The sequence below is a fragment of the Eptatretus burgeri genome, chromosome 13, assembly GCF_056783735.1.
Source record: "Eptatretus burgeri isolate ZD-2024b chromosome 13, Ebu_testis_v1, whole genome shotgun sequence".
In the NCBI taxonomy this organism is placed as follows: Eukaryota; Metazoa; Chordata; class Myxini; order Myxiniformes; family Myxinidae; genus Eptatretus; species Eptatretus burgeri.
Genome location: NC_140973.1, coordinates 80,917,217 through 80,943,981, shown reverse-complemented (window position 1 = coordinate 80,943,981; position 26,765 = coordinate 80,917,217). Strand labels below are relative to the sequence as shown.

General features: G+C 43.5%; 1 protein-coding gene across 9 annotated transcripts in view; it reads right to left on the bottom strand.

Moving 5' to 3' along the window:
* Nucleotides 1-26,765, bottom strand: part of LOC147014905 (cyclic AMP-dependent transcription factor ATF-7-like) — a 176,518-nt gene that overhangs the window by 78,529 nt on the left and 71,224 nt on the right. For 7 of the 9 annotated variants that reach the window (XM_085853348.1, XM_085853349.1, XM_085853350.1 and 4 more), the window contains exons 5-6: nucleotides 26,418-26,540; nucleotides 7,242-7,420 (exon numbers count right to left, since the gene is read on the bottom strand). In XM_085853348.1, coding sequence (XP_085709474.1) covers nucleotides 7,242-7,420; nucleotides 26,418-26,540 — 302 coding nt within the window. The remainder of the gene's footprint in view (nucleotides 1-7,241; nucleotides 7,421-26,417; nucleotides 26,541-26,765) is intronic. The other 2 variants (XM_085853346.1, XM_085853353.1) reach the window with 1 other exon arrangement.

Below are 26,765 nucleotides of genomic sequence, written 5' to 3'. Positions count from 1 at the left end.
GGTAGCCCGAGGTAACCAATCATCTGATTGACTTGAAATTTGAAGAGGATATATATTTCAGGTCAATGAATTCAACTCGCCAATTATTTTGAAGGTCCACATCGGCCAAAAGGACAATATAGGCCGAATTTCTAAAATTGTCAGTTTTCATCTGATTGACTTGAAATTTGAAGAGGAGTTGCATATTTGGTCATTGAATTCAACCAACAATTATTTTTAAGGTCAAATTTGTTTTTTGGATTTTGCAACTATCATGCTCTGCACAACGTCTTCTTGTTTTTGTCTGTTTGTTTGTCTGTCTGCGTACAGGATATCTCAAAAAGTTGTGGATGGATTCGGACGAAACTTGGTGGACATGCTGAGCGTGTGACCACAACAAATTGTTTTGAGTTTGGTGAAGATCTGAATACGAGTTTGGAAATGATATTAATTTAATTTTTAAACTGATTCTTCACCATTGAGAGATAGGACGATATGTCAAAAATGTATTGGGCCAGATATGTTCTCGTGGATCAGGCATTACATGGTGGAGGTATGCGCTCTCCCGAGTGCACTTCTAGTTTTTTATGTTTCTATGTAATCCACATTTTGAATTCCGATTCCATATTTCTTTCATTTCTCTTCTCTTTTTCACAAGTTGTTTGATGTTGTCTGAAATTTTGGATACTTGTTCCTTTCTTTCTTTCTTTCTTTGTCTTCAATGCACTTTCTTGAATGATATCAACAATCTGATTGCTTCTTCCAGAAGCATTCGCTTCCTCCTGAAGTGCCTGGAACCGGTTTCTAAGCTCCATTTGGAATGCTTCTTTCTTAGTTTTCAGGTTTTCTCGATCTGCTTTTCTGTGTTTTGCTCTCAATAAGTTTCTGTCTCTTTAATCTGGTATCAATATGTATTTTGCAAAAAAGTATTCCAAGATCACTTCGTATATTCACATTGTTCGATACTTTCACATCCTGGACAATGTTTAATGTGTTTGTTAACCCTTTGAACCCTGAGCTAACCTCACCAAGTCTGATAATGTCCCAGTATATTCCTTCAAGTTCTTCCTCAAGCTCGAATAAATGGTTGTCTCTGAGTAGGCATCGAACGTTGTATGTGGAAACTCTAGATTCCAGTGATGACCTGTATGAACACAATCTTTGTTGGGCATACCCTGCTCCTTGCCTGGCTGAGCCACCATCTTGGTCCAGAGCTTCAGAACTGCTGGGGACTGGGGTCATTGTCTTTCTGGAATACTCATCATGCTGGCTTAGGCCTACCACTCCATGCTGGACTTGTGCGGGTTGGTTGGAAGGCCTTACTGGGCTGGGAACTTTGTCTACAAGTAGCAATCACTGCGAATTTTGTTGGATGAACGATGGCTCTGAAGTAAGCTCATACGCCCTTTAATGGATCTTGTTTTTAGTTCCACCAGGGTGTCCAGGCACCCTTCTCACCAGTTTCCAAATGGAAACTGGTGGGGGAGACGGTTTAGTCACCATCAACTTGACCCTGAAATCAGATCTGACTGGCTTACAGGGTACCAGTCACAGATCTCATGACCTGACCTGATGCTAATACTGTATATAGATTCAGGCTATCATACAGTAGGGATCAAGTTTTGCAAGCCTTATTTTTTCTGTATATTCACTTATTACCTCCTCCACCGAAGGTGAGGTGAGGATGTTGAGGTTGTGGAGAGATTCACTTACCTTAGCAGTGATATTCATGTCTCTGCCGGCTGTGAGTCAGAGGTTAATGGACGTCTGGGTCGGGCCTGGGGAGTCATGGACTCACTGGATCATGGGGTGTGGCGCTGCCGGTACCTGTGCGGGATGACGAAAGTCCGAGTCTTCAGGTCATTGGTGCTTCCAGTCTTACTCTATGGATGTGAGACTTGGACTCTGACCAAGGATCTAAGATGGAGACTTAATTCCTTTGGTACCAGGTCTCTTCGGAGAATCCATTGCTATTGCTGGTTGGACTTTGTGTCCAACGAGCGGTTGCTGAGAGAGACTGAAATGAGATTTGTTACCTGCATAGTCCGTGAGCATCAGTTGCGGCTGTATGGACATGTGGCTCGTTTTCCTGACGCTGATCTTGCTCACCAGATTCTCTCAGCGAGGGAGCCTCATGAGTGGAGGAGGCCAATGGGCCGACCACGTGCCTAGTGGTTGCAGCAGGTTGATCGGCATCTCAAGGAGATGGGGATGGGCCAGGCATCTGCCTGGGGGATGGCCAGACAGAAGCCCCTGGAGTACTGGCGGAAAGTGGACGCAATGACATGCTTCTCTGGCGCATGCTCCCATACCTGACCTGACCTGACCAAAGGGTTACAGATTCACCTGTTTATCTGTCTGTCTCTCTGTGAGCAGGATATCTCAAAAAATAATGAACGTATTCGGATGGGATATTGGAATATTGGGTATTGGAATAGTTAGACTCAGAATACGTGACTTTCAAAATGACGTAATCCGCCCCAGAATGCCCGATGCGCATGTGCAGAAATCCCACGAAATAATGATATTCAAGGTGCAATAATGTCTAGTGTGTATCCGGGATACGGATTGTTACCGAAAATGGCTCACAAAGCTTCTGAAAGAAAGGACTGCACAATGATAGATTTGGGGAACTTTCTCAGCTCGTCAAACGGGCAGCTTCTCATAGTACAAACTCCTGACCACGTGGGTCGGTGCAAGGCCTGAGTGAACAGGCGTGTGCTCCACAAATTCCCCGACCGATCGCTACCAGTGAATGGACGACGTATCTGGATTGGATGCTTCTGAACACTGATGGGAAGAACATATCCGGGGCTCGTGAATGTACAGGGTAAGTTTAAAATGATGATATTTACTACTAATTTGGAATGGGGGAACGATTGGAGCTGTGAGGACATATAAATATACGTTTTGTTTGGTTCCGGGGCACAAGAGAAATTAAAGCAGATTTTTTGCATTAATTGCTAAAAGGAGAAGTATGTGTGTACGTGTGTGTACGTGCCTGTGTTGTTGTTTTTTTGGGGGGGGGGTTGTATGTATCCACTGAAACCACGAGTTTGTACTAACAGGGAAGCAACTCAACACCTCTCATCGACAGATATTTCTCGTATATCCGTGAGTCCGATTTGCATTCAGGAACATAACAATTATGGTTGACCAGTCTGACATTGCCACTCTTTGGTCGAAATGGTGAAAATTACGTTAAAAGACAATTTGAATGACAGATTTCGCACGAGCAACGGCAGGATAAAAGTGCCCGGCGAGCCGAACCGAATCAGTGTAAACATTACACACCGCGCATGCACATAAGGCCTCGCTTGCATCCTCACGTCATTTTGAAAGTCATGTGTTGTGCCCATCCGGGAAAGGGTGTTAACTTCTTTTTTTTTAAGAGAATTAACTCCGATTACAGATAAACACTGAAAACGATGGAGTCGACTGATTTTTGGAAAACGGTGCCCAAGGTGCCCATTTTGGGCCATGAATGGACCTCCAGTAAAACTAACCTTTTTTGGTGAATAAATGCAGATGTTAATTGATTCGTTTTGTTTTTCGAGGAGGTAATCGAAGTTGATTTATGGTCAATGTGATAAAATACAAATCGGTAAAGGGCCATCGGACGGGTACATGTCATATTGGCATCAGCATTGACGCACAATGTTTGACGCCAAAACGTAGACGTTGACAGCAAGTCAATTGGCCAGTAATCAAGAGGCATGTGTAAGAAAGGGTGATCATGTTAGAATGAGTAGGCATAGACGACGAACTTCAGCTTCGACACCAACTATTGAAGCAAGAATTCATTCAGAAATGTATTCATCGACAACTATTCCATCATGTCGAACTTCAGTTAATTCACTTCATAGCAATTGCCATTAAGTGAATATGGCTAGCAAGTAACGCATATTAAAGGTAAGTACAAATGACAAGGATTGTTATACAAATATCATCAACATTTGATTGGCAAAATGAAACATTAGTAATATTTACCTTTCGTGTGCAGCAACGTACCTTTGGCCTCGTCTTCAGAGCTCGAGTCAACGGACATATCATCCGTTTCATCATCCGATTCCAAGCTCACATCTTCAGCAAACTCAAATGCACTAATTTTGTGTGCAAAGTCAGTCCTTCTCTCGCTACTTGGTGCCAGCAGAGATTATCTGTTACCGTCTTGCTCCTGTGACTTCTGTACGAGCGCTTCCTTCGCGGGTAGTGCTTCTCCCTCGTACCGAATTGAAACGAGTTTACCGTTCACAGTTTTCCATCTGCATATCAGTGGATCCAGTTGTTGATATAAACCGTTCAAACAATCCACCGTGCCATGCACAACCAGGTGGACGCGCTTGGTGTGGCATTCGAGCGATTTCCTATCTGGAGGAAATCTCTGCGATGGTGAGAATCTTCGTTTCTATCCTTCGCCACTAAATAGCAATGCAGATTTATTTTTGCGGCCTGTTGTAGATCACGTGAAGAACAAAATCGACGATTTCATCAATGTTAGCCTGATGAGATTCCAGGCTGGTCAGTAAGAGCGTCGCTTCTGGATTCTGCCTCAACTTCTAGAAATTCCTGAACTTTGATCACCCGTGGAATGGTCGAGCGAAATCAGACCTGGTTATGCCATGAAAAGCAAGAACTTTGCAAACATCATCTCCTGAGCTTGTTGCCAAACATTATTATTTTTTATTTTTTTTCGTTTAGTTAGCCTCATGTGAATTAATTAATTACTGGTTAATGGTTACTTAACTTTTGTTGGACGCAAATCTCTCAGAGGACCAAGAGAAGTGACCACCACCAAAGAACCGGAAAGGAAAGGAGAATGAAGTGAAGGGAACTTATGTGATTGAAACCCTCGTTATACTTGGACATGTCACCAACTCTCAGAAACCAGATTCCTAACGATACCATTTTTGTCTGGGGGGGGGGGGGGAGAAGCTTGCTCTACAGCTGCACCTTCGTCGATATAAGCAAAGCACCTGCACAAGAACACTTTAAGAGTTACAAACAGTAACGCTGTGGTCAAAACTTGATGGGCCTACTCAATGGGTCTTGAAGCAATTTTTCAAGAAGTCATTGTTGGGTGTGCTTGATGTGGCCTGCTAATGTGCCTCGAATAACATTTACAAAATGGACTCTGTCTGGCAGGCTGTTTGAAATTGTTGCTGCTGCCTCTCATGCAAACTGCTTTTGAAATCGCACCTGTCGCGTGATCAGCTTCATTCGCACGCAGGTATAATTGGAAGCGATGTATCACATGGCAGGTAAGTCCGAAGAAGCCAAATGGTGAAAGCTTGCTCTGCAAATGCTAACAATGAGCAACGAAGAAGAGATCAACATCAGAAACATTCAACAATCTCTTTAACTACCAAGCAATATATATATATATATATATATATATATATATATATATATATATATATATATATATATATATATATATATATATATATATATATATATATATACATATATATATATATATATACATACATATATATATATATATATACATATATATATATCTCTCTCTCTCTCTCTCTCTCTCTCTCTCTCTCTCTCTCTCTCTCTCTCTCTCTCTCTCTCTCTCTCTCTCTCTCTCTCTCTCTCTCTCTCACACCGCCACAAATAAAGAACAAAGAGGAGACGAGGACAAACACTCTTTAAAGGACAAAGAAGTCGGAACAAACACCTTAAAGTTAAAGCCTCACTGTGAAAGAACTGGTTGGAAGTGATGCAGAACCAACACCAGCACAACTAAAAATAAATTTTTCTATATTAAAACAGCAGTGCCTAGAGACAGACACACACACACACACACACACAGACAGACACCGCAGGGAACGTCCCAGAAAAGTGCTCATGAAAAGCTGCGATGATGATGATGATGGGCATTGCTCTTATTTATTTTAAGATCACAGGCTGCAGGGTCACCACTGTCAGAGTGTGAATAATTCCACACCACACTCGGAGCGCATGCGTGCGGTTTGTTACAATAGCGAGGTAGTTCATAACTTTGACGGTTAAATATGTCCATGTTAGGAACATTGAGATCTCACTGAAAATTCAAATACCTCGAGGGATCAAGTTGCAGTTTCGAGCCTCACACACTCTCAACTCTGTCTCTCCGAAAGGACTGGTTGGTGAACCCTCCCATCTACTTCCTTAACAAACCTCTGGTGGAAATGAAGTCACTCAAGCATTTTGGGCCTCACCAACCCCCCCACACTCAATAAAACACCGTAAAGCCAGAAAACGGATTTAATTAATATCACGGTTGCCCGTCACATACATTTCGGAGCCTGGTGCAGTGAACAAGCAATCAAAGAAATCTATCGCAAGAGCCACCTTCTCGTGAAGGCCCCCGATATAAATACCCCCCATCCCAAGAATAATGCCAGCACTCCCCCTCCCCTGAGAAAAATAGGCATTAAAATGATTTTTCTTGGGAAAATCACATATCTATATTGGCCTAAGCGAGCCGCCGACTGGGCATCCTCTGTCGTGCAAGGTCTTTTCTGGCACAGCTGAACTTTTATTTCCTTACGAGGCCTTTATGCACAGCTTGATGGAGTACTGCTTCCCCGTTTGGCCTGGCACCCCTGCCTCACCCCTTGCACAGCTTAACACCGTGGAAACTATAAGGCCTTCACAACCATCGGTATCTCCCCAATGAAACCGAGGATCTGGGCCAATTAATTTCACATTGCAGACAGGTATCAGGTTATCTCCCCCTCCCCCACCCACTTCCTCCTATTGGTTATTTCTGTTGTTGTTGTTGTGGCACCCCTGCTTCTTCCCCAGTTTTGCATTCCACTTCTGTGATTGAGAGTTTACACCTACATCCCAATGTTCACCCCTCTATCTCCCCTTCCTCACCCTTGCTCTCATTCTTCCTCATGTCTTTTCATCGTCCAAATCTCAATGCACTTATCCCTCTACCCTGGTGTTGTTGTGTTGTGTCGACCCACCCCCCCCCCACCCCCCTGCGGTTTCCCTCAGCCTGCCCCTCTTTCCGTTCTGTTACGTCCTGGTGTGTTCTGTGCTCTCACTCCTCCATACACAGTCACTTTGCTTATATCCACAAAGTGCCATACACAGTCAAAGCCGAAATTACAAATAGTCTTTCAAGTCCTCGGTCGAGCGGTTTTTCCCCGAAAGACAAAATTCGAGATTGCATTTCGTAAACACGATGGAACAAAACTTGTACAAGTATCTCGGTGACTGGATCTCAATCGAAAGGTCTCCGTCCTCAAGAAACTCACGTGAGATGCCGATTGGATGACGGTGCTTGAGTGATGACCGACGGAGAGGAAGGCGAAGGAAAAGCTTGTTGAACAACCACACCGGGACTGTGGCCTGAGAAGTAAAGTGGGAGAGTCCCCGGTCGAGGCAGGGGCAAGGTGGCTGGCCTCGAATGCGGTAACGCTGCAGAGGTAGGGTCCTGAGAGGTAAGAAACAAAGGTAAGGGTAAATGCATGAGGCAAAAAAACCAAACGTAGTTCTCCAATGCACGACACCATCAGTTATCGAGGAACGTTTCACAAATAATAGTTTTCAGCATCCTTTCGGGCAACCATTTGCAATGCCAACCAAAAAAGGAGAGAACGGGTATTGTTTAGATGTAGCAATGGGGATCATCGCACGACAGGTAGAGCCAAATGGACCGGACACATTCACATACACATATTTGGCTTTGAAGTCCAAAGTCAAAATGTGGGTTGGTTTGGTCCTCGTTGATCAATGACAACTGACCTCAGACATAATGATGATGTCACGACATATATACCGCAAGGAATTCTGAGGGGATAAAAATGGCTATTCGGTTTCCAGCTGCTGTTTGCCACATCAGCTGACCGGGAGGCACCAACAATTACTCTTTGAATCGAGCTCATCCGTGACCTCCACCTCCAAGGACTAGTTGGTAACGGGTAAAAAAGGTAACGAGGAAGCACTCTTGATTGTTGCAAAGCAGGTTGGTACGCAGCATGTTTTTTTTTAAGAGAAACTATCAGCGCCACCTGGTCAACTGGTATTGCAAACAGCATCTGGAAACCAAGATGGTGGATTGAACCCACAATTTTTGGGAACTGGACTGTCTTCAATCTGACTTTTCTCCCTCCCAAAGTAAAGATTTCCTGCCAATGCATCTCCTCCACCTTTCACAACCCCTTGCATTTTGGGAACAGAATAAAATAAATTAAAATGAGACATCAATTGCTCATTAGATTTCATACAAGGTTTAAGGCTCATAATGGAGCTGTCACTCAGACATCTATCTCTCACTCTCACTAACACACACACACACACACACACACACACACACACACACACACACACACACACACACACACACACACACACACACACACACACACACACACACACACACACTAGTGTTGTCACTCCCCGACTCTGGGTACCAGTGACGTCACAACAATGGCACCTACCATACTCACAGCACTCAGCGGGGCATTTTCTCAGGAGGAATTTCCTCCTCTCCATGGATGCCAACCTATAGGGATTGTCCGTGCTCTTATCCTTTAAATGCTTAACATCAAACAAGAAGCAGCACGTATCATGTAAAAAGTCTTTCTTCTTCTTCTTCTTGACTATGGCAGCTTGGCTGCCAAGTAGCGAGCATTTTGTTGGGGTGTGGCTGCGCCGCTAACGCTGTGCCCTTATACTAGTACACTGGTACTCATTTTGCCAACCTCAGAAGGATGACAGTCTGAATCAACCCCACCTGATGTTAATTCAGCGGAAAACGGGGCTCAAACTCAGGACCCTAAGAAATGGAAAGATTGTTGCACCTTCTTCTTACATTTGGCAGAAAAAAAAGAAAAGATTCATCACAATCTCTTATAAATGTGAAACTTTGCCAACGTTTTATGGGATCCCCAACAAGAACATTCACGAACCAAGTCAAATGTATATTTAATTTATTGCACCTGTTTGCACGTTTGACTGTGAGCAATTTTCCATTTGTTCTTGTCGGTGTTCTTTTTCAAACAGCAACCGTCCCATTTTCACATCATTTCATGCAATGTTTCTCTCTATGGACACCCACCATCCTTTGTCAATAAAGACTCAGACAAAGCCACATCTCCGCCCCCCCCCCCCCATCTGGCCTGTGATTAAATGTTGTTAATTTTGGGGGGAAAAGATGTTTAACTTTCTGCAGCTTTTCATTTTAAGCGCAAACATCTCAACCGCACGTGTGTCTATCTTCCCTACCAGGTAAGCAGAACTCCAAATGGACCCACAACGGATTAACAGTGGTCTCTGTGAATGTCATGGTGTTTGTCTGCATTGACAAATAACACAAATGGTTTGATTAACCAAAGGTCGATAAGGCATGTTAACCGCAGTGGGGAATGAGGTGTGGCTCAGATTTCAAGCAGTAATCCTTCCATTTTGCTCCGACGAAGGGCTCGTGCTCGAAATTTCAACCGCACCTCATTTCCAATAGTGGTCCACTTACTCCTATCTCCTTTCGGTTGATAAAATCCATGACAATTGGAAACTGCTTCACCAGCACGTTTGAGTAGGAGGAAACAACTGAAAGACAGTAAAAAAAAAAAAACGAGAAGTAATAGAGCGACTGGAGGATATATTTAGCCCAAGTGATGAACTGAACACGTAATGGCCATCGAAGTTGGACCGCTGATATCCGCTGAAGCGAGGTATCCCCTCCTGTGTTTCACGGCATTCAAGCGATCAACAGGAACGGCCAAAGATGCCGGAAAAAGATTATGGTCTGGCAATGGCTTGGCCATGCAACAAGCTTGTCTATGCTGCAGAGAAAGGCAATGTAATTCAGCTGAATAATGCGTGGGAGTGATATGTGACTGTTCATTGATTCGGGTAATGAAATACCTCGGTCCTTTATGAGTCACCATGAATCTTCCAAAGAGCAACTGGAGTCAAAGTTAGTGTGTGTGGTTCAATTTATCAATCCATCGGAGACAAATCTGTCTTAGAGACAAATGTTACTGGTGCCCTGTGAATTTGTGAATTCTGCTCCAACTCATCTCCATCCAGACAAAGACACCATCGAGGATGACGCGTTCACAAGGCTGACGTCCGAGCCTGAAGAAGACATTTTTCTTTCACCGATTCACGTTGACTTGAAAATCCGTGGGGAACGCCTTGCTGATTCAGGTCACCCTTGTCTTACTGTCAGGGAAGAAGCTGCCTTAACTTGTGTTCCTGATAGTTTGTACATGTTGCTGTGTATCATATATGAAGGGCAGAAAGTCTTAGAAGAGGAAGAAGCCAGAGATGAGGAGGTTGCAGCAAGGTAAAAAGTGTTGAGCACCACCCAGGACATAGTCTCTGGTGCTGATGGAGGGAAGGAGAGAACACCCAAACACAAAGGCCACGGACACGCTCTGTATCAAGTCACACGATCCAAGGATCTTGTCAAGTTGTTTCATAAAGCAGGTTCATGGTGTCAGTTATGAACCAATTTTACAAATCGACACTTGCCCGGCTGAATGCATGATCCAATCCATGGATCATGAAACAGGATCATTATTCCACAAAATCTTGTCTGTAGTAGATTTGTTCATTTCTCCTCGAACATCGATATTTTGGCATTAAAACAAGCAAGGCAGAAGCTATGCCTCCAACGAGCGATGCACTACGCTTCCCGATCATGCGGTCCCATCACCAAGCACTAATTTGGAAGCAAGCTGATTGTCCCGATCCCAAAATAGTATAACCTGAACATATGGGATGGGAACGACAAGGAAATGTGCTGGGGCCTACTACACTCCTAGATATGGATCCTATACCGAAAGTGTGTAAGCACATTAATTCCTGTTCCTGTAGCATAGGCTGCAGGACACTTCGCTGCTCCTGTAAGAAAGCGAAAATGCCTTGCACCAGAGCTTGTGGTTCCAGAGACAACATGTCAGACAATGAATGTGCAAATGTTGACTTGGTTGTACCATGACTATTTCTACTTCTCAATGTATAATTTATTTGCAAGTCTTTCTCCAATTTGAATTGGGGTAAATTTGGTGGATATGCTATTATATTTGGTTCAAATATCGGATTATTGTTATGTCGCAAAAATATGACAAAATTGACGAGTTGGTTATATTCGAAATGTTATCGGCAGTCGACTGATTGGAATATTCCATGATGATGGCCCCTGCTGTTTGTTTTAGTATCATGTGCTGCACTGAAAATCGGTGTTTTCCCAATGGCACACAATGTTTATGTGACGATAACAACAAATATACCTTTGTTATACCTTGTGTACATAATTTCTGTATCGAATAAATGTTAAAATAATGCATTTTTGGCGGCCATGCTGGATTCGCAAATTTGTGCACTTATGATTGAAAATTGAGCTTCGCAACAAGTGGATTCAAATTCAGTGCATCAAGTTCACCCTGGAAAGGCTTGTTGACAGCTTGTACTAATAAATGCCTCACAATGTAACATTTTTTAAAACGCTTCCAGTCTAGCAGTGACAAAATTAACAATGGACAGCAGATGAAAAAAAATGGAAAGAAACAAGAAAAAGAGCAATCAGAGATTGCAAACCCTCACCGGGACTTCTTCAGAGTGGCGTATTTTTATGGGTTTTAGGGTAAATCCAATATAGCTGCCAAACCCCGTAACCAATGACATCATATGTATGAACCGTTTGTTCCTCATGGACAGGCGGTCATACGTGTAAAGTTTCGCCTCGACCTGTTCAGCCACTTCAGAGAGAAAATTTTTGAAGGTTTAAAATATATATATATATATATATATATATATATATATATATATATATAAATATATATATATATGTATATATATATATATATATATATATATATATATATATATATACACATACATACATATATACATGGCTGCCGAATCACGTGACCAATGACGCAATTAAATTTTTTTCTGTGAACCATTTTATCCCAAGATGACCCTTAAAAAATTTCATACTGATTGGATGTGGTGTTCTGCATATGCAATTATGTCAAAACAAGGGCACCTATGACGTCATTAAAAAAAAAAAAAATCACACTCATTCCCCATGAGTACTTACTTTGTGCCAAGTTTCAATTTTTTCCTACGTGCGGTTTCAGAGATACAGAGGTCTAAAGTTTTCCGTTTTTCCAATGTGGCTGCCACATCATGTCACCTATGATGTCATAATTACCATTAAAACATTCTCGCAGTAGTCGCACCAATGGTGAAAATTTCGTCTCAATCTGACAAGCGGTTGCAGAGAAAAACACGAAAGCTCTGTACAGACAGACAAACAGACAATCAGACAGACAAACAAACAAATGGACCCATATGCAATGCCCTCTCCAAATCCTTCGGCGAAGGTAATAAGGAAACGTGAGAGACAACAGCGAAAAACAAATGGACAAAGACAAAATGGACAACAGTGAGAAAAAAAAAAATCGACAGGGGATATGGACAACAGAGACAAAGTGAACAATGGAAAAATAGCGGTACATTCAAAGAACACCACCCCCATGCCAAATAAATAAATAACAAATCCTCCAGCACGCGAAATTGCTGAGGCACTTTGCCGTCGTGCAGGACATGGAGATGGAATTGGGAGGGAGCGGTGCACAATTATTTATTAATTGCATAATGAAAATAAATAAAAATCATAATATTGTTGTGGGCCGGGGGTCGATGGCGAGAACGACCACTAGGTGGGGAAAGCTTGCGTCGTCTCCCACCAAACTCCCCGGAATTGTCGGCGGTCGCGCGGATAACTCCGCGAGCCGGCGGGTCTTTTAACTGACCGTGGACGCCAATATTTCAACCGCGAAGCGAAGGGTCTATTTGTCTATAACCAATTTACCTAATTAACTACGCGATTTCAACTACCGGGGAAACCACGCCCTCGGCACGTCTTGCTCAAACCGGGTCACTCTACCGACTGCGGTAGAGTTCCAACTACCGACTACCAACTCCGGTTCGGGTGCAGCCGAGCGGAAACTGCCAAAGCCGTGCCGGCTGGAATGAATGGATTATCGGGGATAAACCCCGCCTAAACTCAGATCCGAACCATGCTGGACCAATTCAAGAAGGGACGGAAACGAACTGGGAAGATTTCTAACAAGTTTTATTTTCAGTAAATGAAGACACAAAGCAAGACTTAACGCGAATATGCAAGAAGTATTTACAATGATCCAAAAACACTTATTCAGTTCAACTTAAAGACGGGCCCACACGCAGACACACACACAAAATGAAAAGAAACCCAGAGTTCTTTATTGGACCCTTGCAGCTGAGGAGAGAGACAAGCTGGGGGTCAGAGTTCGGTTGGGTACCTGGCCGTCGGAGAAAGGGGGTACTCCGTGCTGCGGCACCTGACAATGGTCGCTGGTTTGATCCCCAGTCGCACGTGTGGGACTCAAGGTTCGTGGCAGAGCTTAGGTGGTGAGTAGCAGGGTCCACGGAGAAAGGGGTCGGGGTCACTCTTTCCTTTCTTGTAGAGGGCCAGCAGAGACACGTTCGCCAGAGCAAAAACCCCTTTTGACAGCAAAAACCCTCCAAAACTCTCCAAAAAGACCCACCCAAAACTCTCTAAGACCCTAAAAAGACCCCTGCCTCAGAGAGTGCTCGGGAATTTATGGACCTCCCTCAGCGGGGAGGGGCCTTGGTGAACACACCTCGCTGTCTGCCTTTGATTGGACAGGGTCCCACGGCATACCTTTCTGGGGTGGGGTTTTGGCCTTGTTTGGAGAAAGCCGACCCTCCCCTCTGCGTGTGTTCGAGAAAGGCCGTGGTGGTGAAACTGCCTCGAACATCCTCGGGAATCCATCTCAGTCAAAGGTGCGCTGTGGCCCGCGAACCGAGGGCTGCAAGTGCGATGGTACCGTGGATCGTAATTGGCCGAGGGGTCATGCAGATGGGATGGTTGCTATATGGCTTGTTAGATGTAATAACCTAACTAAAATAAATCGTAACGCACGCCTTTGATTCTCCCACGAGTCAAAAGGAAGGGGATCTGACTACACACATACTTAACGACATAACTGACTTTTGGGACATATGTATATTGAATGCTTATGGTTTCCAGATCCGAAACAATATAATCAATTGGATAATAGTATACCAAAACCACCACCATTTCATCCAAATCTGTAACTTTTTGAAAATCAAGTCATTCATCAAAAAATGAATAATCAATCGATTAATTGATTAATCAATAAATCCAAAACACCCTTTATAGCCAAATCTCATGTTCACCGTCATGTCCAAATATCAGTTTCTGAGCTCAAAAGGTGCCTGAGATATTGACCAGATGAGAAAGAAAATAACTAAGTAATTAATAAATCGATAATAATTAAGTAGTTAATCGATTGAATGATTAATCAAAAAAATTGAAAAACACCGTTTTTGCCAAAGAACATCTTCACTTTTGTCCCCAAATTTCAGCTTCCCGGCTCAAAGGATGGCTGAGATATCACCCGGACGAACAAACAAACAAGAAAACAAACAAAGTGAAACTGAGTTCTCCCTTCTTTCGATGCCCAGCGATGATGTCATGCATCACCTGGATGTGGAATTGGGAAGAAGCGGCGTACAATAAGAGAGGGAAAAAAATGGTAGAAATAAGGAAATGGACAGAGACGAAACAAATGGACAACAGTGAGAAACAAATGGACAACAGTGAGAAACAAATGGACAAAGACAAAAGAGACAATTTAAAAAATGGACAAAGACAAAATAGACAATTTTTAAAATGGACAAAGACAAAATCGACAATTTTTAAAATGGACAGACAAAATCGACAATTTTAAAAATTGACAACAGAGACAAAATGAACAATGGACAACGGAAATAAAAATAAAAATAAATGGATAGAAACGTGAGTTCATAGAAGACGTTGCTCCACGTCATGTTCAAGTATATATTTAAATGCAAATAAATAATGATTTTAAAGATTGTTTAAAAAATTCCCGAATTTTCATGCTATTGCAGTAGTCTTATACATCGCCCTTCTGCACCACCTTATTTAACATCATCATCATCATCATCATCATCATCATCATCATCATCATCATCAGCATACGGGAAAGAAGGACTATTCTTGTAATCATACCGGTATTCTCTGCAATCTCTGGTCATACTTTCCATCCCATTCGTGCATGTGTTAAGGACTGTTGGTCAGGAACCTTCAATTCCATCAATGAATGTCTAGTTTGGCCTGAAAGGATTCAATCGATTTTGCTTCAACCACGCTATCAGGGAGATTATTCCAATCTGTGACAATCCTCTGACTGAAGAACTTGCTTCTAATATCCAGTTTCGAGCTGCGTCTGTGCAGCTTGAAAGTGTGTCCTCGGGTACTTTGGTGGATTGCCCTCGTGAAGAACATTTCTTCTGGTATTCTTACTTCACCGACCATGATCTTGTAAACTGTGATCATGTCACCTCTTCTATGGACATGTCCAAGTACTGAAAAACGGAATGGTTTTCAAAGTGACAAGAAGGCGATTTGTATTCTCCAGTGTTCAGGTATATAATTAAATTTAAATAAAACAAAGATTGCAAAAGTCGTATATATAACTAAATTCCAAAATTTGCCACCGTTTATGCAATGTCGATTACGTCACCCGATCTAACACGTTACATTAGTTACTCGTGCCTGTTGTTTGTGTCCTTTATGACATCCTTAAAAACATTAAGTTTCCTGTTTCAAATGACTTTCTATTTTGTATTGACTCTCTGGAGAGAGTCTCTCTCTCTGGAGAGAGCCAGGCAGACAAACAGAGTAATAAACCACGTGTGACTTCTTTAAGGTCACACTGAGGTGAACAGAGCTGCTATCCACCAGGAGCGACTCCTTGAGGAATATCTGCCTACGAAAGATTCCGATGAGAATCGTTCTGGAGTAACCATGAAAAATATGCGTTTGCCTCATAACGTCACCAAATGACGTCATAATGTCTCAAGCTTGACATATCCAGAAAGCACTCATCGAGGTGTTCAATTTGAGGTACTACACGATATGGTTCCTAAAACTTGAAAATTTGACCTTGGGGTAAAATATGTTTGACCTCAGGCGCTAACCATGAAGGTCAAAGCCAATCGCCACCAAAAACTAATCAGCTGAGCGCCAGACCATATATTACATTCCCCTAAAGTTTGGAGACGATTTGATCAAAATTACTCAAAAAATAAGGGTTTCGTCGACTCCCCTGATTTGCGACAAAGTGACCTTGACCTTTGACATTGACCTTCAAAATTTTATGCGCTGAAAGGGAACTCTATAGGCCTCTGATATGCGAAGTTACAAAAATTTCCAATGATAACTGTGCTCTGCAGAATTTTTTATACGTGATTACAGACAAAAAAAAGCAAAAAAACATACAAGCTGACTAACATATCTTGCAAAAACTTTGTTTTGGCAAGATAAAAATATTATCTCACTCCTCTCTGCGCATGTGCGATCGGGACAAATTCAGAGGCAACGTTCTGGAAAATTACAGGTTTGTCTTCCAATTCGTGTTAAAAATATAACAATTAACTAGCTGGGAGGCGACGATGGTTCGCGGGCATTATTGAACAATGCCACGATAGGTACAATTGAGTTAGTGGAAGCTTTTGAGGAAGCCCTACCGTAAAAACCTATCTCTTCCGTAAAAATTGACCAAATCAAATCGGATTTTTTATATGTTGTAATTATGGACATTACACACAGCTTCTAGGAAATGAAATTGCGAGAAAAAAATAAATAAATAAAAAGTTCAAGTGGGCGTGGCTCCGCCGCAAGGGGCATGGGACACCCCTCATACAAAAAGACACAACTCGACCATGATATCTAGCTTGTGTCCAAGTTTCATCAAGATCGCATCAAATGTCACGGAGCTATGCTCTGGAGAGAGTTACAAACAGTCAGACACACAGACAGACAGACAGACAGACAGACAGACAGACAGACAGACAGACAGACACAACGAAAAGTGGTCACTGCTGGCGCCCATGAACCAATTTAAACAAGTTGTTCCTCGATCACAAACTGACGTTTACAGACAGACAGACAGACGGACGGACAGACATGAACCAATTTCTTCACCCCGTTTTTCACTTCACGTGCGTCAGGCAATAAGGAAATGGACAGAAATTAAACAAATGGACAGCAATGACAAACAAATGGACAAAGACAAAAAGGACAATTGAGACAAAATGAACAATGGGCAACGGAGATGGAAAAAAACTGGATATAAACTAGAACGGGCACTCGGTAGAGCGCATACCTTCGCCGCCGCAACTTTTTTCCAGGCACATTTGAAAAACATAATTTTAAAACGTCCATGACGTCACAACCGTCAGTCTGATTGACGTCAAATTTGGTGTGTAACCTCCTTGAAGGCAGTCCAACAAAATGGAATGATAAACACTGAAAAATTAAAAAGTTGAAAAATGACGTCATCTTTTGACGTCATTTTGACGCACTTCCAGGGACGTCACGTCCAATCGGGGACTACCATTCTGAAAGCTCGTAGTTCACTGAATGTTTTAACGTTGGTTTCATGTCAATAGCTCTATTAGATCTGAAGCTATGCCTACAAGTATATTTTGACCTTGAGTGGGACCTTGACCTTGACTACAGAGTTAATTGGCAAAACCTGTTCATAAATAAGCAGATATTTTGGTACTGATCCTAATGCCTGGATTTGGGAGACTTTGCTTTATTAATTATATAGATATTTGAATGTAAAATATTTGGACATTTTAGCCACAATTGAAAAATGTCATGTTCAAACGTCAATGAAGTCATAACGGTCAGTCCGATCGAAGTCAAATTTGGTGTGTGACGTCCTTAAGGTAAATCCTACAAAACGGTATGATCAAAACTGATGAGATCGAAAATTGAAAATTTACGTCATCTTGTGACGTCATTTAGACGCACTTCGGATGACGTTACGTCAAATCCGACACTACATATCCGAAAGGTATCTCGTCATGGACCAATATGGCGGTGGTTGCATGTCGATAGCTGTATTATGAAGGAAGTTATGCTCAAAAGTGTGTTTTTGACCTTTTCATGACCTTGACCTTTGACCCGATCGCTCCCAAAATCTAATGAAATCGTCCTTGGATACTCACGAATCATCCCACCAAATTTCATGCAATTCGGTTTAATACTTTCTGAGTTATGCGAATAACAAACAAACACACATATTCACAAATAAATAAATACACAGCGACCAAAACATAACCTTTCGCAGAATGCGAAGGTAATAATGAAATGGACAGATGAAACAAATGGATAAGAGATAAATACCAATTAGAAACACCTGATTTAAAAAGCCAGCTATTATTAGAGAACCTTGTCAAGAAAACCATAAGTACGACGAAGCAAATCATGACAGGAATCGAACCTCAACTGGTTAGTTATTAGTTTGTGCCTCTCTTGAGTCGTCTTTGCCTTTCTTATCTGTTCCAATAAAAGCAGTGATGCATTGTTCTCTTGAGCCCTTTAAATGATTCTTACCAACACCCCTGTAATCCGAAAGATAAGCATACAAGGATAACCCCACATTCTGCTCCGACTGTACCGCCAACCATCGCTCCACAACTGTTTTCAATCTCACGTCCACACCTTCCGACAACTTTCTTCATCTAAATATGAAAATTATGCAATCAAATTGAACCCTCAGGTAATAACACATCATGGTGGATGAACATCTGCGTGGAGTGTTGACGGACAAGTACGTGGTCCGACATGAAAGTAGAAATATGAAAATTAATGTTTGGGTTGCTGTAAATAGCCAAAACCAACAATTATAAAAGATAATTGGTGAATGTTAATCATGAGGATTTTTGTAAGGCTTTCGACTTGTTGTTCATCCCTTGTAGATCGTTACAAAAACAGAACAAACGACTTGACCTATTGTGAGATCACATCGCCAATGCATTAATAAAACCTTTTGTTCAAGGGTGAAGGCAAATTGTGAGAACCAAAAATACTAGGACAAATAATGTACCTGCCATTTATGCATGACTATCCCAACAGTCAAACTCTGATGGGGAAAGAGTAAATTAATGAGATTAATGAAACAATTGGGGTGGGGAGTGGGGGCGGTGGTGGAGGAGGCAAGTGGGGGCATTTGAGCAAGCGTTGCTGCTGCGTACAATTCTGTTTTCGGCTGTACTTGTCCCAAGACAAAGTCATGCCAAATGTCTGGGGCTGAGGGTGTCAAGAGGATGTGTGAATAAAACTTCACTTTCAGAAAGGAGGTCAAGTCATCGCCTCTGGTGCAATTACACTTTGTGCGTGCCAAAGATATTTTTATGCCGAATGTGTAAAACGCACTCAAAGTAGATGCAGACATTGAAGATTAAATAAAATAAAATCCACGTAGCCGACTGGAAGGTAAAAGCAATGTCACGAGACAATTGAGAAGAAACAAACTGAAGATGAAGATTCACATACGTATACGAATATATATATATATTTTTTTTTTAAACCATGGTTATATAGTATGGCTGGCAGAGTGGCCTAGACGTATGCGCACCTGAGTTTGATTCCAGACATAGTTACAAACTCTCATCCTGGTTTTTCAAATGCAGGACGAGGCATCAATCGGTGTGTCCTCCCTCGGGTGGACGTTAAGCCAGGTGTCCCATCTGCCAGCATTAGTTGACAGACGTTAAAAAATCTCATGGCATTCTTTATGAAGAGTAGCAGAGCTATTGCCAGCACCCTGATCAGATTCCAAATTCCTGCACACTCGGTCGAGTATCCGGCGTCAGAATGGTGACCCATTAGAGATTGTAACCGTAGCCAAGAACCTGCTTCTGCAGAATCAACACTCTGGATAGAGCCTGGTAAATGAATGAATGAATGACTGAATTAATGAATGAATGAATGACCAGGTCATACTGTAAAATACAATATGCATGATGTCTACCAACACGAGTTTACAGTTGTTCCAACGCTCGCAAGAATCAGCGCTTTGGCCGTTGTCACACAAATTTTCCATGGTCATCACAAACAGGTTTAATGAGAAACTCACAAACGCTGAAAAAAAATGCACTAATTCATCATATTAAATCGCATTAACTACATAAAAGATTTTAACTCTTGAAGTGCTCGTACCTGAGGGAGGCTCAAAATCACGTGTCCATTACAGACGTCATAATTTCTGATATATTTTTGTTTTGCGTTTGTTCAACTCCTCATGTCACCCGCACTCCTGTCCCGAAAACATTCATCACGTCAATAAGTCAATGGTCTCATTCTGATGCACCGTACTCCATTGCAGAGTGGCGGTGCTGCCGAAGCAGTTTCTTGGCAAGAGTTACACTGGGTGGTTTGCCATTGCCTTCCCAGTAGTAGTTAGGACAGGGAATTGTCATTTGGCCAGGGTGCCGGCGATAGCTCGCATTGTTTTCACGAAGAACACCGTGGGATCTTCAACGTCCACCAATGAATGCTGGGAGATGGGACACTTCTTTAACATCCAGTTTATAGCTGGGTCGGGATTCAAACCCAGTATAGACACCTCATAGGCGAGTGTGCGTACCACCAGAACCATCCTGCTAGCTCAATTGAACATGAAAGAATATATTAAAAACCTATCACAGAAAACAACAATGGATTCGAACACTAAATGTGTCACCAAAAGCACGAATGAACCAGCAGAGTCCCATCAAGTCACCAGAGCATTATCATACAACCGTACACCCTCGCACAGAGCACTGCAACAAGTGGAGGGGAAAAAAAATAAACAGCACTTTGGGGGGAAACTGACAAAATCATTAAATAATGGCAGACAACTAGTCTTGATGAAGACAACAAAAAACTAAAATAGCACTCGGTGGAGCGCACACCTCCGCCAGACTGAACAGTTTACGTTTTGTATCCCACTGATGGACCAGATCTGAATCAGGACCTTAACCAAAATCGAATCAGCTTGTTCTCGTCACCTAACCAACTCGAATGTCTGGCGTTGGCTTAATGGTTGGGTGGTGGATTTGGGATCCTAGGATCCTGAGTTCAAATCCCACTCGGCTGTTGAATATATACCAGGTAGGGTTGACTCTACCTGTCATCCTTCAGAGGTCGGCAAAATGAGTACCAGCATGCTGATATACTGTGTCAGAGTGGCAACCCATCCAGGATTGTGTCCAATAGCCAAGGAGACTGCTCAGGCAGCACCAACACTGCACAAAGTATGGTCCCAATGGATGTATGGAACCAACTCGTCCACCTAGTTTTGTAATAATTCTTCCACAACTTGTTGAAATATCATGCTCTATGCAGTGGTGAAGAATCACCGTATGCACCCTGCAGAAACCCAGGGAGTGTGGGGAGGGGGGGGGGAGGACAAAGCATGGAAAGAGCAGAGCTTACAAGACCAGAAAGGTGGTAGAAGACAGAGATGACCGATCTATCTGCAATGGGAAAGTGATATGCCCATCGACTCAGCTTCATCATAGATTAAAATAATCTTGAAGGCCTTAGTTTCCACACCGTCAAGATGAGCATGGTGTGAGGCAGGGAGGCCAGCCATTAGGGGAGAGCAACACTCCATCAAGCTGCGGATAAAAGCCTTGTAGGTGGATACGAGTTCAGGTGTGCAAAGGAAGGCCTTTGTATGATGGAGGATGCCCAGGCAGAGGCTGGGTTTGGAGACCAATTTAGAAATGTGATTTGCCCAAGAAAGATCATGGCTCATAGTGAGACCCAGGAGTATGAGTGACTGAACTTCCTCAAGAGGATCGTTAAGAATGTACAGGGGAGGGTTTGCTGTCATCATAGTCAATGTAGTCTCGGAGCTTCGGCAAGTGAAAAGACCAGCGGAACTCAAGTATATCGAGCAGCGTCCACCGACACTCCTAGAGTTCTCATGCATGTTTTTTTTTAAGGTTTTTGTATATTATGGTTTGAAGAAGTGACGGCCCAACTGGGAATGGTATAATTGATGGTAGTCTGGATGAACTGTTTGTGCGTTGTTTCAAGTGAATTATTATGTGGTCCAAAGGTCGTATTAGAGAGTGCTTTTAGTGTGTTGATTTTGCAGTTGGTCTTAGCAGTGAGTTGATCTGTATGTTGTGCAAAAGTCATGGGGGTCCTAGGTGATGCCCAGTGATGTTAGAAGTCTGTCAAGAGGAAGTTCTTGAATGAAGAGAGTCATGGTTGGATGTACATTGGATTGATGTCCATCTGGGGTGAAAATGGTTACAGAAGATTTTGGTGGAGATGCAGTCATGTGATTCAGCATGATCCAGTTTTCAAGATTGCAGAGATGTTGCTGAAGGGGGTTTGTGGCCTGGACAAAATTGGAATGTTGTGAGGCAATCGATAGATTATCTACGTAAGACAGAAGTAGTAGGTCTGCTTGAGGGGTTTGGAGATCATGTGGGAATAGATTGAAGAACGAGGAAGACCGTACAGAGAGAGCCCTGTGGGATACCGTAAGGGAGAAGTCTGAAGGAAAAGAGGGTGTGGTAGTTGTTTATTTGAGCTTGATGACCAGGCAGAAAGTTTGCGAGCCATTTCTTGTAGTTGGTATGCATGTTGGTGTTAAGGATTTATTCTATTTTTTTCTCTGAGAATATGGCAGGGTACGGTGTCAAAAGCTGTATTCATATCTATCACCGTGAGAACAGTTCTCAGTGGCGGTTGTTTTTTGTTGAAGCCATTTAGAATGTTGCGTTAATGTTGAGAGAGTAGTGGTTGTTGAGTGTAGTGAACGAAAGCCATGCTGTGATGGGGCGAGAATAATAAAAGGAGAGATATAATTTAGGACGAGCAGGGGTACCCGGCGTTGCCGGGCAATGGGCTATGTCATGTCCGTGCAGTCTTCCTCCCATCCCTTTTCCCACCCTTCCCCCCTCCCTCCTCCCACCCTTCCCTCTGCATCCTCACACCTCCTCCCTCCAGACTCCCACCCCTTCCCCTCCCTCCTTCCTCCTCCTCCCACCCAACCCCTTTCCCTCCCTCCTCCTCCTCCCAACGCACTCCTTCCTCTCCCTCTTCCTCCCACCCCACCCCTCCCCTCCCCATCATTCCTCTCTCCTCCAGCCTCCCCCTCTCTCCTCCACCCTCCCCTCTCCCCTCAAACCTCCCACTCTTCCCCTCCCTCCTCCCACCCTTCCCTCTGCATCCTCACACCTCCTCCCTCCAGACTCCCACCCCTTCCCTCCCTCCTTCCTCCTCCTCCCACCCAACCCCTTTCCCTCCCTCCTCCTCCTCCCAACACACTCCTTCCTCTCCCTCTTCCTCCCACCCCACCCCTCCCCCATCATTCCTCTCTCCTCCACCCTCCCCCTCTCTCCTCCCCCTCCCCTCCCCCTCTCTCCTCCCACCTGCACCCTCCCTCTCTCTCTCCTCCCACCTCCACCATCCCTCTCTCTCTCCTCCCACAACAGATTTGTTTACAGGGTTTTTAATCACGTTTGGGAAAAACATAATTAAAATAAAACCCACTTTCAATTCCTCCTGCCACCAACCTCTAACATGCTTCGGCACCTCGAACTTGCCATGTGTCGTGTCAAAATCTGCTTCCTGAAGGACTACTTCATCGAAATGGCCGAAAGAAGTCATGGTGGAGATGTTTATCCTCGTCGCCATGTAATGACCCAGGGTGTGTTCAGTTACCAAGTTCTATCCACCCCACAATACCCACCACCATCCCCCACAACCGGTCACCCCCACATTACGATGGTGGGACAAAGCATTTGTCACCCATTTCATCCGAGGTGTCTGAGTGTGCCTGGGCAGTGTCATTATATTACAGTGATGTGCTGTGCCATGCAATGGAGGGCAGTGCAGTGTCGTGTCCGTGAAGTACCCGTGTCATGTTGCTGGAGTAGTACAACTGATTTATCAATTAATACAAAATCTCCTGTAAACCATCAATTGAACAGAAAAAACAAAACCTACCAATGTGTAGTGAACATGCAACCAACGTTTTCATCTTCACAAACACCTCCATTGTCGCTACCTTCGTCTGAATCGCTCGCATAAGGCTCGGAACAATACGGCTCCATTATTCCCCCGAAAGCATTTCCATCACTAATTTTGTCTCCAATAGTTTCTTCAATATCCCACTGATCAGTTTCAACACACTCAGTACCTTCAGAGCTGCTAACGACGGTGAAATCAATTTCGGAATCTGAGCTCGTTTCTGAACGAAACAATGTTCGTTTCTCGATGTAAACCACCATTTGGATCAAGGTGGGTTCAAGGTGGGTTCAAGGTGTGATTGGAAATATTTTTTAATCCCCCCCCCCACCCTTCAAATTGGACCGTGATTAATGATTTTCACTGGTTTTCAGGAAAAAAAAAATTGTGTTTGGGTTCCCCTTTAAAAATAATTTTAAATGCTTCACTTTCCTTGTTGTTCTATCATGAGTACCCATGTTCTCCTGCTTCATCATTATATATTCCTCCTCTTGTTCTTCATAAAAAGGATTATTTTTCAAACCTGTCTCACCTTTGGCGCTTGGTCCATCAACCCTTCTTCCATACCTGCAGTAACATCTTTCTCCGTACCTTGAACAAAAAATATTTCCACCCATCCCATGATCTTTGTCTCAGAATGTCCAGTTTGGAAATATTGAGAAGTGCAGTTTGTAGATGTTATCTGCTTACGACAAACAAATCTGCTTCACTTCCTTCAATGGTACCACACCCCTCCACGTCATGACCTTCTCCAACATCTCCAACAAGCCAGAGTTCATCCAATCCCCATCCCTTCCAAATGTCCCACTCTTCAGCAACCCTCCACTTCATGTCCCCTCTTTCTGTATTCCCTCACCTTGCCCTCTAAAAGCTTACCCTCTCTCTCACCCCCCCCAATCGCCTCAATTATAAAAGTTTCCCTCCCCCTCACCCCACACACACAAAGCTTCCCCTTCGTCAGAAAACTTGTCTCCCTCAGAAGAGTCAGAAAACAACATCAATTGAACCTCAAGAATGAACTTTCAAACTTGTCTCCCTCCTCAAAAACCTGGTAGTGCCTTGTGAAGTCAGTCTCTTAGAATATGCTCCCCCTCCATCGTTTCACTCTCCTCAAATGGCACCACAGCAGACTCCACACATCTCAGCTTAATGACTTCCTCGACCTCTACAGTCATCCTCTACCAACGTGTGGCTCTCAACGGAATCCTTTTATCTCCTCTCGCTCTCAAGGTTGGAGTGCCCCAAGGCAGTGGGCTGTGCCCAGTCCTATTCCTATTCTTCATCTTCATCAACGCTCTCGCTGACTCTCTGGAACATCCTCTAACGATTTGCTGATGACTCCACCCGCTGCTGTGATATCCCTTATCCTTCAGACAGGCAGGCTGCAGCCTCTTCCCTCTATTCAGACCTTGACAAAATCACAAGCTGCTCAAACACTTGGAATATATCTTTTGATCCTGACAAATCAATATCTACGTCTGTCGATGTCTATATGAATAAATTCCTGCGTAGGGCTAGTGTGAAAAAAATTCTGACTCGACCCAGGACTCAAACCCAAAGACCTCAATGCTTATGCGGTGACAGCCCACTGAACTGAAGTTCAGTCACTCAAATGCTTGGGTCTCATGATCAGCCATGATCATTCTTGGGCAAACCACATTTCAAATTTGGCTGACTGTGCATCCTTCATCATAGAAAGCCCTCCTCTGGCACACTTGAACTCCTTTCCACCTACAATGCCTTCATCTACAGCTTGATGGAGCACTTCTCTCCATTCTGGACTGGCACCCCTGCTTCACACCTGACTCAGCTTGCCACCATGGGAACCAAGGCCTTCATGATCATGAGTCTATGGGCCTATCACTTTCCCATCACAGACAAGTCAGTGGCCTCTCTGTCTTCTCCCGCCTCCTTTCTGCTCTTGCATCCTCTGCTCTTTCCGTGCTTTGTCCCAATTAGGTTTCTACAGGGTGTACGCGGTCCACAATCAACCTCCTTCTGGTGAAACTCCTAAAATCCAGGATCGCTGCTCACCTCCACTAATTAACTTCTCTTTTTACTGCCTGTGGTACCAACTTCTACATTCTCTTCAATGTCATTCTTCCCTTCACATCTTCAATACAGCTGTTCACCACGAGTTCAAGTCATCCCCAATCAAAAACCATACTTTCTACCGCCATTAACCTACCGCCCCTCCACTCCCCAAGCCCACCTCTTTCCAAATTTCCAGTATTTCCTTCCTGAGAGTTTCCCTCTGTATCCATCTTGTCCACTCCATGCATCCTCCCCTGCCCCTTGTTCCTCTCCACACCCATTGTTTGTCCAGGTCTCCTCCTGTTTTATCCCTCAACCTGGCTATTGGTGTCCCACCCCATCCCTCTTTCTAATGCTCCTTTTGCTCTGTTGCATCCTGATCGATTTTGTGTTATAGCTCTTCCACGAGCCTTGACTTTGTATGCAAAAAAAACCCCAAAAAACTGGTGAAGAAGCTACAAACAGACCAATAACAGCACCCATTTGGAAACCTCACCTTGTCTTTGTCAGAAAGCCTGGGGCTACTCCGTCCATAAATCCGGCTCCGTGCCTCGTCCCTATCAAGCCGGGTCCGACTCCCATCTGGTGTTCCGGTTACACGCAAATCCAGGGCATGCTGCTGGAGAGAACAACCATCAGCTTTGAATGTTGTGGTCCAGCAGAAAAGCACCACCCATTCACCGCTTCTTTACAAAAACGACAAACTTGCACACCAAAAGTGGGGACGCCTCGTAGAAGAACTTATACACAGACTGCGTGAAGAACAGTTGCATCACAATGTAAATCATCAAAGGACATCAGATCCAATCCTGGGTTATGCAGGCCACAAATCAAAAATTTGTCT